Here is a 15,672-nt window from a genome sequence, read left to right as displayed (position 1 = left end):
AATACCTTTAGTTCATTGCAAAACAAATCACAAAATGGAATCCTAATATTAATCTATTTGATTATTTCTTTTTCTATATATCTTAGTTTTGTTTCCTAATGATTAATAATTATCTGAACAGCACTTTTTGAAATGTTTCAATTTCACCTTAGGGAGGCTTAATCTTCTCATATGAAAAATGAGGGCATCAAACTATATCAGGGGTTTATAACGAGGAGGTTAATCACTGTTTATAATATTTCCATAACTTTTACTATAATTGGTAATTTATTGTATGCATTTAACAGTACCATTAGGAGGAGACAAAAGGCTTTATCTATTGCTGGGGGTGGGGGTGGTGGTGGTAATAGCATGACAAAAAAAAATGTAAGAACTCTTGGGCTAAAGAATCTCTTCCCTTCCAATTCCACCATCCTAGAGACTCATTAAGACAAAATAATCATTTTATTAAGTTTGACACATGGAACTGGACAAGCAAGGAAAGGGAATGAAGAATCACTAAAGAGAATCTGAATCTCAAGCTTGTTCTCAACCTTAAGCCTTTCAGAAGAAAAGTATGAGGTAATGATGTAAGCCATAAAAGGCTGGGAACCAAGGGCCCCAGACCAGAACCCAAACACATAGGTTCTAGGACTGCTCAGTAATCATATCAGTACAGAAAAATCTTCAGAGCTTCACTTTCTTCACCTACATACAAGAGGACTGACTTTGAAATCATAATTTGGGTGTTCAGAACTTGGCTCTGTCATTGACCATGGCTGAACCTCTACACCCATCTGAGCCTGTCTCCTTCCCCAGTACAATAAGGAGATTTGACTAAATGGCCTCTGACATTTCTTTGAGTCTTAAGCCTATGAACTAGTGAATCCTGAATTAAAGGGATGATATGTTGTGGAACTGTCATTGGAAAGGGCATTGAAAGATGAAATATCATGAAAATTCAAGATGCAGTTAATCAGCATCTGCCTAATCAAATACAGGCTCACTACACCAGATGAACATGCTGATGATACTCAGAAGACTAGACAGCTGAGGAATATACTCTATTCACAGGAATATAGTCTATTGCTGTTTCCATTGTTTTCATAAAGGCAACTCACATTCATCAACAGGAAACCTACCCAAATCACTAAGGTTCCAATCATGTGAGCTCCAAAAAACAAAAAAGCAAAAACAAGACTCAGGATCAAATCCAGAGTCTGACAGAAACCCATCACATTTGCTAGGATGATTCTTTCAGGAGCAACAGTTACAGTTGTCACAGATCTTTCCTTCTGATAAATCAAGATACTCCTGAAAAAGAGTAGGTCTCTAGTGAATTAGAAAACAGAAATTTGGAAGAGCAATGGAGGGGAGGCAATAGAGAAGGAAACAAGGATGTATATATAGTATTTACTACAGGCTAGGGACTGTGACAAGTGTTTTTCAAATATGTTCTCATTTGATTCTCACAACAACCCTGTAAGATAAATGTCATTATTATCCCCATTTTATAGTTGAGGAAACTGAGGTAGATAGAGGTTAAATGATTTATTTAGAGTTACAAAATTACTAAGTGTCTGGAGCCAAATCAGAACTCAAGTCTTCCTGACAGTCTATCCACTGAGCCACGAGATCACAAGAAAAACTCAGGGTTTATGCACATAGGGTGAACAAGTTTCTTTGGATGGATAAGAGATTGATCAAATGGACTAGCCCCCTAAGAGCCTTAGAAAGCACAAAAGCACCATCATGATGTATCCTATTCTCATTAATCCTAAAGGCACAAAGCAATGAGGGAACCAGAGAACTTCCAATCACTCCACCATGTTAGGCCTAGCTCTTCAAAGCTCAGCCTTAGGAGTCCTAAACCAAAGTGGTTCAAGGAGCCTACCAGGGCTTACTCCAATCCTCACTGACTCCATCATCACAGTGTGCAGATCAAGGTCTAGTTTTATCAAGGCTTCTGTAAGACTAAACCAAACTTTTACTAAGGGATAAGGGCCAGGTTCACCTCTGCATATGGAACCTTTTTAAAAAGTCACGAGGAGGTAGTTAGATGGTACAGTGGAAAGAGTACCGGCTCTGGAGTCAGGAGGACCTCAGTTCAAATCCAGCCTCAGACATAATATTTACATAGCTGTATGATCTTGGGCAAATCACTTAACCCCATTGCCTTGCCAAAAAAAAAAAATTTAAGAGGCAAATGGGCAAGTACCCTGTGTGTTTCTACCACTAAAAGGCACCTCAGGTAATAGATAACAGGCTAGTTACAGGCTAGTCATCCCCACCCCATGGCACCTCATCATTTTCCAAGGCATGGAACTAACTTTCCTAGCTTTCCAGAACAGGATTAGTTTTTTGGTTGTTTTTTACTACCTCTCCTTTCCCCACTCTATACGAATTCCAAGAATAAAAGGCAACAGTCAAGAATGAGAGACTGACACTGTATAGTGGTAGGCTAGATGGGGTAGGTGAATTGGTATGAAAGTGGTCTTCTTATTTAGGAAGTTGCCTATATAAATTTAAGCAGTACTCTGAATTTCTGTTGCTATTTTAAGAGAAATCACTAAATAAAACAGTGTAAAACCTCTTTCCTTTACCTCTGTGATAGGTGACTTTGGATTCACATTTCTAGCAGCTGCTATCTCCTGTAACTGATTCACGAGTTCTGTGATTGACAACCTTTCTTCTGGGTTCACCTTCAATGTGGAGCCTTAAAAGAAATAAATTTGCTTTAGTTACATCAATCCTGAAAATTATCACAATAGATAGAATGAAGCTAGATTATTATCAACCCAACAAAGCTACAGTGTAAATTCTGATCATGCATCTAGCATGACAATAGATAATTTACATTCAAGAGAAAAATCTTGAACCTGCATATGTATTCAGAAGATAGATCTCATACAGAACAGCATTTATATTCACTTAAAAGCAATTTAGGAAATATAGATAGATCAATGGCAATGCAGATGCTATCAAGACAATAAAACCTGTTAAAATTGAAAACATTTCAGGTGGTGGTGGTAGTGGTGGTGGTAGCAGCAGCAGCAACAACACTGACATAAACCTTTACAATTTACAAAGTCTTGTACATTTTATCCTCATTTTATCCTCATAACACCACAACAACCCTGGACAGGTGCTGCTATTATTCCCATTTTGCAGATAAGAAAAGTGATACCAGGAGAAATTAAGTAAAGATCATATTGCTAGAAGGTGGATAAAGCCTATTTTGAACTCAGGTCTTTCTTCTTGAGGCCAAGTCTAGCTTGCTATCCACCTAGATTCCTCATTCAATTTTTTTTAAAGGCTTAATCAAAGAATTAAAATTAGAAACAATGCATGCTCCTCAAAGATACTGAACTAGAGACTTTTCCCCTTAAATAAGAAGTCATATCAGATTTCTCTCCCATCACACTCAATTTGGATCAATGTACAATATGGAAACAAAGTAAAGACTAACAGATTGCTTTCCATGGGGGGGGGGGGGGGAGTAAGATGGGGGGGAATTGTAAAACTCAAATAAAATCTTTAATAAAAAAATTTTTTTAAGTTAAAAAAATAAGGAGTCATATCAGAAAATATGCATTTGCATATACATTATGGAGAATTTGTGATATATTGTTACTTTGGGGTTTGTTGGTGGGAAGGGGAGGGTAAGAAAGAATCAGAGAAAACAGACCAAGTACATCACACTCTTTTCACTCCCATCCCTCCCTACAACAAACCCCTCCCCATACATGGTCTCCTCTCAATGAAATGTTTAGAGAAAAGCCCTAAAAGAATTTGTGCTGCTAAGTGACATATAATATAATCACATATAATCACAACAAAAATCTCACCTACAACTAGTAAATAAAAGCTACATACTTTCTACATATCAGAAATTATTTCCTAATAGATCCCTGTTACTAGTTCAACAACAAAAATAAACTCCAAATCAGCAAATTTACTCATTAAACTCAGAGAAGTCAAGTTCATCCTCCTGCCTTCACACAAAAGCACACTTAAATCATTTCAGAACTAAGAATCTAAAGAATTACTGACTGAAGATGATGCCACAACCTTTCTAGGCCAATAGTGCCCCCAGCTAAACCTCTTCATCCACATGGAGTCACAGAAAAGACAACTTTCAACCTTTCTTCCCTATTTTTCTACTCTAAATTTTAAAAGGCCAAGTTGACAGAAAAAGCAGAACTAACAAGGCAGTGGAAAATAGTGCCAATGGGAACTGCCAGCTTGCTCAGCTCGATTCCCTTTCAGTCCATATATGACCTGAAGCAAAAGCCAGGATATCTAGCAGAGCAGGACAGACCAAAAAAATCCCTACTGTTTGGCTTCTTTAAAGTCAAAGGATTAGGAAAAGTTCCAATTACAGGCTGCTAACTGAAGTTGCTCTGGATCGAAGTGCCAAGTGTTTCCAAAAAGTCTATAAGCAGATAAACAAGTTGCTGATTCTCCTCTCACCCATTAATTTTCAACATAATTTTGATTGATAATAGCTAGGCTGGTGAGCACAAATATAGCAAAATGAGTCAGGCAGAGGAGAGAACAATTACAGAGAAAGAAAGTGTCCCCTCAAATTTATAGAAAAAAAAGTTTAGCCTCTCAGTCTCCACCATCAACATAAAGAATAAAATAGTTACCCCCTTCATGTTCCAAAGTAAATATGAAGACCTAGAGCATCTATGCATGTAAATGACTCCTCAGCTTGTGCTGCTCTGAGAAATTATAGTAATGAATCATTATCAGGTTATGATGATGACTTCAGACTTTCAAAAGATATCATTTGATCAAAGAAATGCCTTGAATGTGCAGGCTGGATGGTTCAGATACTTTGGAATCTGTACTAGCCCCAATCGGCTGAATTGTTCCTTACACTAAATTAACTCCTGAGTGGAATTCCAGCTCCTTTCTTATTGATTATACAAGGTCCCCTCACCTAACTTTCCTATAAATCTTGAAGGCTCCACAATTTTCTCAGAAAACCCTGGAGACATTCATGACTCATTTCCTATTGTCCTTCCCTTCCCATAATAGCCAATCAATTAAAGGCAGTTTTCTGTACCTCTCAAAATAGTTCTCTTATTTATCACTTCACTTATTATTAAACATCTACAATAGGCAGGATCCTGTGTTAAGTACTGGCAAAAGGAATAAACACCTACAACAAGCAGAATCCTATGTTAAGTACTGGCAAAAGGAAGAAAAAAAAACTCAATCCCAATCTACCAGGAATTAATCTCTAAAGGATATAAGAAAAATATATGAATAAGTATGATAAAAAGCAGATTGTAATAAGAAGTTCAGGCAAAACATTTTAAGAAATCTAATAAGGAAAAGGTCACTGAGTTGGGAGTAAAATGAAAGGCTTCATGAAAATACTTGTATTCTGAAAAGAAAAGTTCCAGTGAGGGGTGGAGGGTAAGATGTGATGAATATTTTTCAGGAGTGGGAAAGATCTGCATAAATGACTGAACCTTTCCCTGCCCTCACAAAGCCACCACATTAATTCAGGCCTATTTGCTTCTTGTCTTAGTTATTGTAATAACTGATATCCTTGCCTTCACTCTCTCCCCTTTCTAACACATTCCTCACAACATGGCTAACTATACTTTATTATACAAAGATCCAAATGAGAAACTTCTTTACTAAAAAGCCTTCACTGGCTTCCTCTTGCCTCCCAAATAAAACGAAGCCTCCTCCTTGGCCCAGCATTCAAGCTTATCCACAATTTGATCCCATTCTACCTAAGTTTATTTAACTCTATTACCCTTTGACAGACTCTTATGCCCTCAACAGACTTTTTTCAATCTCATAGATTGTAAGACTTAGAAGGTTGCAATTGTAGCTAAACTTATTTTGTAAAAACTGTTCCAAATGTCTAGTGCTAAACATCCACAAAACTAAATGGGAATTATTTAGAGCATTTGTGGCCTTCTGCACAGATTTCAATTATACAACTAAAAGAAATTTTCCTCTATATACCCTTTAAAAGTGACAATTTGAATCTTAATGTTGACATTTCTCTGTCTTTCTGTTTTTAAGGCCCCCACATAATATGGGAATGAATTCTTCAACTAGCTATTTTAAGTATTGGATACTTTTAATGAATTTTGGGTTAAACTGCATCTCTATCATTTCTCAATGACTATTTAAGAGTACTGACAGGGCAGCTAGGTAGCGTAGTGGGTAGCACAGTGGGTAGAGCACTGGCCCTGGAGTCAGTAGTACCTGAGTTCAAATCTGGCCTCAGACACTTAATAATTACCTAGCAGTGTGGCCTTGGGCAAGCAACTTAACCCCAATACTTTGCAAAAAAAAACACCTTAAAAAAAAAAAGAAAGAGTACTGGGAAACTAAAGTGTGTCCAAAGGACAAAGTCAGAATGAGAAACAGAGTAACAGGTTCAGGAAACGGAAATGTTTATGCTGAAAAATAAAAGACTTTATGAGTCTTTAGGAGTACTTTAGAAGAACTTTCAAGTACTTAAAAGTACTTGGGGAAGATGGATAAAATACACTCTACTAGGTCCCATAGGGTCTCAAGATACAATGAAAGGGAAAAGAATAGGGTCTGGAGTTAGGCAAATTTCAGCCCAATCAAAAAATAAATGATTAACAATTGTAGCTATTCATCAGTAGAACAAACTACTTTTGGAGAGTTTCTCATCACTGGAGGTTTTTAAGTAGAGGATTATAAGGCAAGGATACTGTAAAAGATCATTTTTTTGCTTGTTTCCAGGGTTAAAAGTCTAATACTCTACTTACAATCTATACTCCAGCCCAACCCAACTACTCAAATATTCACAAGGTCATTCTGTTATGTCACGGGGTTGAACATTTACACTGTTTATCCATGTCCTGCTCTGCCTACTCCCTCCCCAGTCTTCATCTATTGAAACCTTTCTCATCCTTTAAGGAATGGTTCTGGTCTTAAGGGTTTCACCCACACTATGAAATCATGAGGGAGCAATCTGACACACCCAGGAGAGGGCTGAAATGAGCTACTATACTCATTGTTAGAACTATTAGTCACCCACTATAGTTCTATGGATTTTTCATTTGAAATTGATACCAGAAAGGTTCAAAGTAGCCATTCTGTGCTCTCCTATAACCTTACTGCCTGACCTGTAGCTATTTCTTCTACTACTTCCTTCATCTCACAACCCTTTTTATGCCAAAAAGTACAAAAAAAAGTCCGTGTTCCTGGGATAACAAAGGTTCCCAACTCCTTGGACCACAGCTTCAGAAAACTTGTGACTTCCAAACAATGCCCATAAAGCTTTAACCAACCTGACAAATGCCCTTTCACTGGAGTCCCTCCCAACTGTTTAAAAGCTATCTATTGCAAATTCAGACTTTCAACTTACGAATGAGATCATGAAAAACTGTGTATCTTGTGTCATTTGGTGGAATTGAGTATTTTCCATTAACTATCCGAAGTTTTGCTCCATCTTCAAAAGGATGTTGCCTGAAGCACAACAGGTATAGGATACAGCCCAAGGCCTATTCAAAAATTGGGGGAAACAGAGAGAAGATCACTAGTGCACAGAAGCTAAAGTACAGTTAGTAAACTAGGCCTATTCAAATAACAGTCTAGAAAAAAGGATGTGAATCACTAATTCACCATATTTTTTTCTGACTGCATAAATTGCTCTAGCATATGTTATCTATCATCACCCATTTCTTTCAGGTAATCTTTGTAGGTGGTAATCACAATTCAATAAAATACTTTCCTTTTGAATTAGGGTCAAATATAATTATAAAGCTAAATCTAATGTGCCTACTAAAGTACTAGTTGGGAAATTTCCTAATTGAACTATTTAAAAGTCTCAGCCTGTCAAGTTTGAGTACCTATCTGATTTCCCAAAGAGATAATGTCAGAGCTAAAATTCAAATCTCAGGCTCTGTCACTCCAGGCCAAGAGCTATTTCCACTACACCCTAGTGTCTTTCAGCATTAACAAATAGCAGGCAAATTATGGGGACTCCATTTTCTTTTCTATTTAAGGATCCCTAACTTCCAAAGTTGAGGGTAACTGAACTTGATGCAACATCTGAACATTTTCTGCTTGAAGACTACCTTTTGTTCATAACATAGATGGGAATAGAGAGATGCTGATGATAAGTTACTCCTAAAACGTAAGAATGACTTTCCTGTGCTTCTGTATTTTAAGGTACATGACTATGGCCTTGGAAAATTTACCATGATCATGATTCTCAAAGCCAAAATCATAAAGTCATTTCTACATGATAAGAGAGGCTGTCATGGGAACACTGGATAACAAGTCTCTATTCCACAAGCTGTCGTATATATAAAACTGAGTTTAGAGCCAAACTAACCTAGGTCTGACCTCAGTAAGAATGTATTCCAAAAGAAGCATCTGTGAAAAGAATATTTTCACTGAAAAGCTCAGTCAAGTCCTCAAGCTGGCAGAGGCCCTTGTCATAGATGCTAATTGCAACCAAAAGCCTTAACAATAAACGATAAAGACAATTTTTAAGGAATAGAACTAGAATCCACCCAGACATGTGCAAAATGATGAAAAGAATTGTTAGAACTCCTTGTCTTGATTTAGTTAACTGGAAGAATGCTATGGAAACTTCATTTGCAAATTATTTTTTCATTAAAATTCAGCATTCAATGAGAGTGTGTATGTGTGTATATACTATGTTACACAGAAACCAAAAATAAGGTCAAATTCCATTTCTGTTGTTGGTCCTAAAAATCTCATGGTATCCAAATTATGATTTGTAGAACATTATAGTGTTCAAAACTTATGATGTGCAATGATCCTTAAGGGTCTGATGGTGCTGACATATATGTCCCAGCCCCAGCACTGTGCCTTGGTCATAATCAGTTGATGGATCTCCTACCAATCAGAGATAGCAGATCCTAAAGATAAAAGCAGAGCAGCAGGACTTTGGGATACAAATCCAAATCACATCCTCATTTGTGTAGTCACATGGAAACAGGAAAACAAATAGCTGCTTTATAATATTTCAAATATTATGGCAACACAAACATCAAAACAATTCCAGTGCTACCTTCTAAACACCCTTTCATATGAAGAAATAGCAGTTCTTACCCAGATATCTTGCTTTTCACCAATTGGAAAATTTGAGTATAAGTCTATTATTTCTGGTGTCCTGTACATCGGTGTTGTATTCCTTGTGATCTATGGACAAATTCAAACATTTCATTCTCCAAAGGTAAGATTACTCAAATAACATCTTAATTTCTTAAAAAATGACCCTAACACAGTAACAGAATCTTAGCCTAAGAAATTTCTAATTTTTTTCAATTAACCCAGATCTTTCTTTATTCATTTTAAGGGTTGGACTTTAATTTTCACTACAGGGTCATCAATCTTTACAATAATTCATTTTATTTCACCTAAGTTTATAATAAAAATAAACACTAAAACTAAATGTATAAACACTCAAGCATTATTTTGTTTGAATTTGCATCTATGAACCTCAGGCCTACAGTGCTATAAGTACATTGAGATAGCTTCCTGATTAAAGGAATTCTCTAGCAAATCCTCTTCCAGAGTAAAGAATCCTTTCACAAATCACAATTATTTCTCTCTCAGTGTGTCTGCTGTATTAAATCCTAATTTTTTTTAAATCAAAGGAGATCAACATATAGTTTTGCCCCATAAAGTTAACTTAAATACTTATGGCTACTAAGGAATTTAGTGAATATATATATATATATTGACAATTTGTAACACTCCTTATACTTAGAAATGAGCTCATTCTTTGATCCAAAGACACACTGACCTCAATAATGATCATAGCTGACGTTTTATATCACTAGCTCTCTTAACAAGAAGTCAGTGTTGACATCATCATCATTTTACAAATAAAGAATCTGAGTTCCAGAGTTGCAATACTTGGCCTAGCATCACAAAACTAACAAGTGTCTGAGCTCAGCCTGGAATGTGGCTCCTACCTCCAAAACCAGCACTCCCTTTATTATGCTTCAAGGTCTTTACTGGAAGAGAGGGCAAGAGAAAACAGGCAATTGCCAAACTCTCAAAGTAGGAGTAGAGGACCCCCTCTTCAATGACCAAATCTGGGCTTTACATTATTAACAAGAAATGTTTTAAAAATAAACCACTGTGGGGCATTTAGGTGGCATAGTGGATAGAGCTCCAGTCCTGGAGTCAGGAAGACCCCTGAGTTCAAATCCAGCCTCAGACACTTAATAATTGCCTAGCTGGGTGACCTTGGACAAGTCACTTAACCCCACTGCATTAAATAAATTTAAAAAAAATTTTTTTAAATAAACCACTGGTATTTGAGGGAAAAGATAACAAATGAAATTTAGAAGCAAGTCAAAAAGTGCATTTTTGGCAATTCATTTCAAACTCTCAATTAAAATAAATTAAAATTAACACTTGTTAAATTACTAACAAGTATAACAAAACCTTAGTAACTTTAAAGTCCCTCAAAATGGAAAAAAGATTCAGGTTGCATACAATCTATGAAGAAAAATTTTAAAGCAATGATGTTCTACTTTAAAATTCGTAAGAAAAAACTTGTCTTCAAATTTTTGTAGTTGAATTGTTTCAGTCTTGTCTGTCTTATAACCTCATTTGAGGTTTTCTTGGCAAAGATGCTGGAATGGTTTGCCATTTCGTTCTCCAATCAATATTACAGATGAGGAAACTGAGGCAAACAGGGTCAGGTGACTTGCCAGTGTCATAAAAATAGCATATGCCTTTGAACTCAAGTCTTCCTGACTCCAGGCCCAACACTCTATCCAGTACATCACCTAGAGGCCTTCAAAAACTTTCAAACAAATATGGCTTTCTGGGTCAGTTAAGTTCTCAGAGCCTGTTTCTTTATCTAAAAGCACTATGTATGGGGCAGCTAGGTGGTGCAGTGGGTAGAACACCGGCCCTGGAGTCAGGAGTACCCAAGTTCAAATCTGACCTCTGACACTTAATAATTACCTAGGTATGTGGCCTTGGGCAAGCCACTTAACCCTGTTGCCTTTCAAAAACTTAAAAAAAAGCACTATGTATTAAAGATTATACTAATTACCCTTCCAAGAATGTTGTAGGGATCTAATAATATATTTAAAGTATATTTAAACTTTTTTTTAAATGTCAATTTTATATGGTTTGTAGTTTATGACATGTGGCCATATCATTGCACTGACTGAGAATATAATACCTGCTTGTTCTTTTGTTCAGTAGTCTTGAAATTTTAAATGAATAAGACAAAATAAAGCCTTCAATAATAATGGTAGTTTTAGTAGGTAAAATTTATTCATATTACATGTACACCTTATATGTTAAGTTACCTATCTCAGATCTCTCCAACAATGGTACAGTTCTAGATGTCAAGTAACAGAAAAAACAGCCACAAGCAATGCTAATCCAATTAGATGACACATTAATAGCACCCCCCCCCAAAAAAGGAAACAGACTTCATTCTTAACTACCACCTGTGAGGCCATATATCCTCTTTTAGTTCTAGAAAATAAAGAAAATTTTATGTAATCATAACCCAGAAAATTGAAAACTGGTCCAAAGCAAATGGTAGAGGATCTAGAGTAGTTAAAGCCTTTCAGATTTTATACAGTAGATGAAGGGAGTCCTTTATAAATTTATCAATTTCCTAATTCAGGTAACTATTAGTACAAGAGTCACAAATCAGTAAAATAAGGAGAAACACAGGCATTTGGAAGAGTTCAAGCTAGACTGCATTTACAATGTGCGGGCCTTGCAATAATATAAAACCACTCATTGATCTAAGATTCTACTATTATAAAACAACATTATCACTATGAAATCAATAGCTGAGGTAATCAATAAATGAACAAATAAATTATTGAACTCCACCTATATGTAGGCACTGTGCCAAATACTTCAGAGCCAAAGAAAGGTTAAAAAAACACAAAGAAAAAAAACCCTGGCTGCTCTCAAAAAAAAAAATCACAATTTAACTAGAGATACAACATGCAAACAATAATGCACAAACAAGATATAGAAAAGATAAAATGAAGATAAATAACAGAAAGAAGATATTAAGAAAGATAGCGTTAGCTAGGAAATACAAGGATCCAATTTCAAAGGATTCATGAAGAAAAATGCTACCGACCTCTAGAGAAAGAACTGATAAAGTCTGAATGTTAACCAAAGCATGCTTTTTTGAAAAAACCTTTCCTATTTTTCTTTGGGTTTCTTTCTCAACATGACTAATATGGAAATATGTTTTGTATGACTGTGCATGTACAACCTTTAATAACTATTTGGCTTCTCAATGGGTCTAGGGGAGTAGGATGGGGAAAAGGAGAGGATGTGAAATTCAAAAATTTCATATGTGGAACTCAAAATTTTTAAAAATGAATGTTAAAAAACTTTTGCATATAACTAGCATAAAAATATTTTTTAATTTCTCAAGAAAATTATGGTATCCCATGATCAGAGAGAAAAAAGATAATTACAAAGAATTCAAAGGGTAATAAGCTACATGGTAGACATAAGCCAACTGTAGTATATTATAAATGATGACTGGTACATAACAGGTGCTACAAATGACATTATCAAAGATATGTATGATCAGAAAAAGTAAGTGGGCAGGCAGGAGGAGAAGTGCAATGAGAATAAGTTTTAGCTATTAAAAATATGGAGTCAGGGCAGCTAGGTGGCACAGTGGATAAAGCACCAACCCTGGAGTCAGGAGTACCTGGGTTCAAATCTGGTCTCAGACACTTAATAATTACCTAGCTGTGTGGCCTTCGGCAAGCTACTTAGCCCCATTTGCCTTGGAAAAAAAAAAAACTAAAAAAAAATGGAGTCACACAATCATTCTTCTTTAGACCTTTAAGTAATCAGATGGAGTCTAAAACTATCTGTTAATACTTTCTGTTGAATCTTCACAATTCATATCTGGAAACCCTTATTTTTCCTGTAAATCCCATCTTAAAAGTTTTATTGCATTCTGAAGCACGATTTCTGTCTTGAGTTTAGAATGTTTTCAAAAAGAATACACTCAATTTTATTTTATTTTCAGGACTAAATTCTCTCCCAGCTATCTCTACCTCCTCCCCCTACCCCCCTCCCAGGAAAAAACAAAAGCAAAAAAACTTGATACAAACCTGTTTAGTCAAGCAAAACGGATTCCCACATTGGGCATGTCCCAAAGTCTGCACTGAATCCATTGTCTCTCCATGTGGAGGTGCATGGCAGCCTATTTCATTCCGAGTCCCTCTGGGACTCCATTGCCTTTCTGTCCTTATTTCTGGGCTGGCTGCTTCTCTTAAGGAACTCAAATTACCTTTTGTTCTCTTACACTACTGTCTCATACTGCCTCATACTGCCCCTATTGCTCAAAGAAACATCCAAATCTTAATCAAATTGTTTTCCAGTCATACTTCCTCCCATTCTTGTACTTCAAAGTCAATTTTTTGAAATCAACTTATTTTATTCACTTCAGGTTAATGTTCTAACCTGTCATGATCTTTTTGGTTCTTAACTTTGGTTCTGTCATCCAACATGTTATCCCTCTTAGCTTTGAGTCATCTACAAATCTATTAGGTAAGCCTCCTAGGCTTTTATCTATACCACTGATAAAAATGTTTAACAGTATCAAGCCCAGCACAGGTCACAGAGACAATGTGCTAGTCTTTCTCCTACACAAATATCATATAATGAACAACTACTATTCAGTCAACTGGTTCCAAATTCATCTAATTTTAATAGTCTGAAAGAATGCTAAAAATCAGGTAAACCGTATCTTCAGCTCTCATTATCTACCAGTTTAATAACACCATCAAAACAAGAAATAATTTTTAGTCTGGTGTGACCTATTCTTAATGAATTCGCTCTCTATGATCACATATCCTTTCTAGACATTTACAATCATCTGTTAGAGTCATTAAAAAGGCAGTCCTTTAATTTTATAGTCATATTTGGGTTAATTCTATATGAAATTGTTTAAGTCACTGTTGGAGTGAAATGGGCAACTAAAACAATAAAAAACTGTCACAAATAATTTTTTAACATGCAATTAAAATTTCTTACCTCTTCTTCAACCATTGCTCTCTTCTGAGCGGTCCAGTTGTAATCAGGATAATGTGACATGGTTGTAGCACTGCCAAAATCACACAGTTTAATTGTTCCTTGGTTACTAATCAGCATATTTTCAACCTGTAAATTTTTATAAATATCTTAAGTTCTTATGAAATTGGAACATAAATAACTGAAAAAATGTAAATCATGCTATAATGCTGCTATCTGTGAAGCCACATTTGCCTCAATCCCCTCAGAGAGTCCTACTTTAGATCAATTTGTTGACCAAGAAGAGCACAAACTAATAGCTACCATTTAGAGAAAAATTTGGAAAGTCACTGACAGAAAATCTGATCTGACGTTGAACCAGCTCTGCTGCCTCAAAGTGTACAAGGGAGAAGCCTGGCCACCCACAACACAACTATAGCTGTGAAGCTATAAGATGGGACATGAAACCATGTCATAACAGAGAAAAGAGTCGGGGGAGGAGGGGAAGACAATAAGTTGGAATGCTAGAATTTAATTAAATTTCATTTCTTTTACCCAAGAGGAACAAAAAAAAATCGATCCAAATGTCAAATGGGCCTTAGATTTTGAAAACAGATAATCTAGAGCAACTTTTTATGATGACACTAAAAACTTCCCTCTCCCTAAAACAAGAGTTGCTTCCTTCCCAATTTTTAGATTATGCCCCCCCTCAAAAAAACTCTCTCCTCTCTCTCTCCCCCCCCCCCAGTGGAAAACAAGATGATAGACTAAGAAACCAGGGAGCAACAGGAAGGAAGGAGACCCCTCCTCCCAAGCAAAGGGGGAACGAACCTAAATAATCTGAGAGCTTCTCTATGCTGAGCGAGGAAAGAGGGAAAAGAAGGGCAGATCTGATATTACACTATAAGGGAAGGGAAGACAAAAGAAAAACTCCTTGCCAGGAGAAAACTGGAACAAAGATATGACTTCATCTAAGCATCTGGTTAGAAAATCCCCAGAGGTAGAGGAGGAAACCCAATGTTCTACAAGGATCTTAGGTGATCTAGGAGATAGCCACATCTGATCACTATACAAATTTAGAGGAATGTGAAATATAATTCTGTAAAATTCATCTAAAATCCCTTCCACATGGCTCTTCCTCAAATGCTTTCTATTCCATTTAAAAAAGGTTAAAAAGCTAGCTTAAGATGAAAAGTCAGTCACCAAAATTATTTTGGAAGTGACTATTTTACTGCTGTCCACTTAGCCAGCAGTCACATCTATCATGAACTTTGGAGAGGAACACAAAAAAATTAAAGTATGCAAACACATGTCAGATTCTAGCTAAAATGTATAATACTAAATGTAAAGCATTTTGTACCTTCCTCACAACAAAAATGTTTTCAAATGTAGAAATATAAAAACAGAGGAAAAACTTGGTCACATTTTGCACACCCCAGGCCTATTTAAAGACACAATCTCGGAGGATCTAGAAGAGAATACAGGTCTTCACAAAGGCAAACATCAGCCTGCTTCCAGATTCCTTTCATGGTGTATACAGTAGTCCTGCCCCCTAGTATCCCTCACTACCAACCAAACAGGTGATAGTATCTCCAAAATGGTCTTTATAGGCAAGTTGTTAAAATTTTTCACTAAACAGAAGACTCTCCCAATTTCCCATTCTAAAAT

At 36.2% G+C, this 15,672-nt stretch overlaps 1 protein-coding gene across 3 annotated transcripts in view; it reads right to left on the bottom strand.

Moving 5' to 3' along the window:
- GAK (cyclin G associated kinase) overlaps positions 1-15,672 on the bottom strand; it is a 145,853-nt gene that overhangs the window by 93,338 nt on the left and 36,843 nt on the right. For all 3 annotated transcript variants that reach the window (XM_074230101.1, XM_074230100.1, XM_074230102.1), the window contains exons 6-9: positions 14,029-14,154; positions 9,076-9,165; positions 7,358-7,493; positions 2,583-2,695 (exon numbers count right to left, since the gene is read on the bottom strand). In XM_074230101.1, coding sequence (XP_074086202.1) covers positions 2,583-2,695; positions 7,358-7,493; positions 9,076-9,165; positions 14,029-14,154 — 465 coding nt within the window. The remainder of the gene's footprint in view (positions 1-2,582; positions 2,696-7,357; positions 7,494-9,075; positions 9,166-14,028; positions 14,155-15,672) is intronic.

This window comes from Macrotis lagotis, chromosome 3, assembly GCF_037893015.1.
Source record: "Macrotis lagotis isolate mMagLag1 chromosome 3, bilby.v1.9.chrom.fasta, whole genome shotgun sequence".
Taxonomy (NCBI): Eukaryota; Metazoa; Chordata; class Mammalia; order Peramelemorphia; family Peramelidae; genus Macrotis; species Macrotis lagotis.
This window is presented reverse-complemented; position numbering and strand designations above follow the sequence as displayed.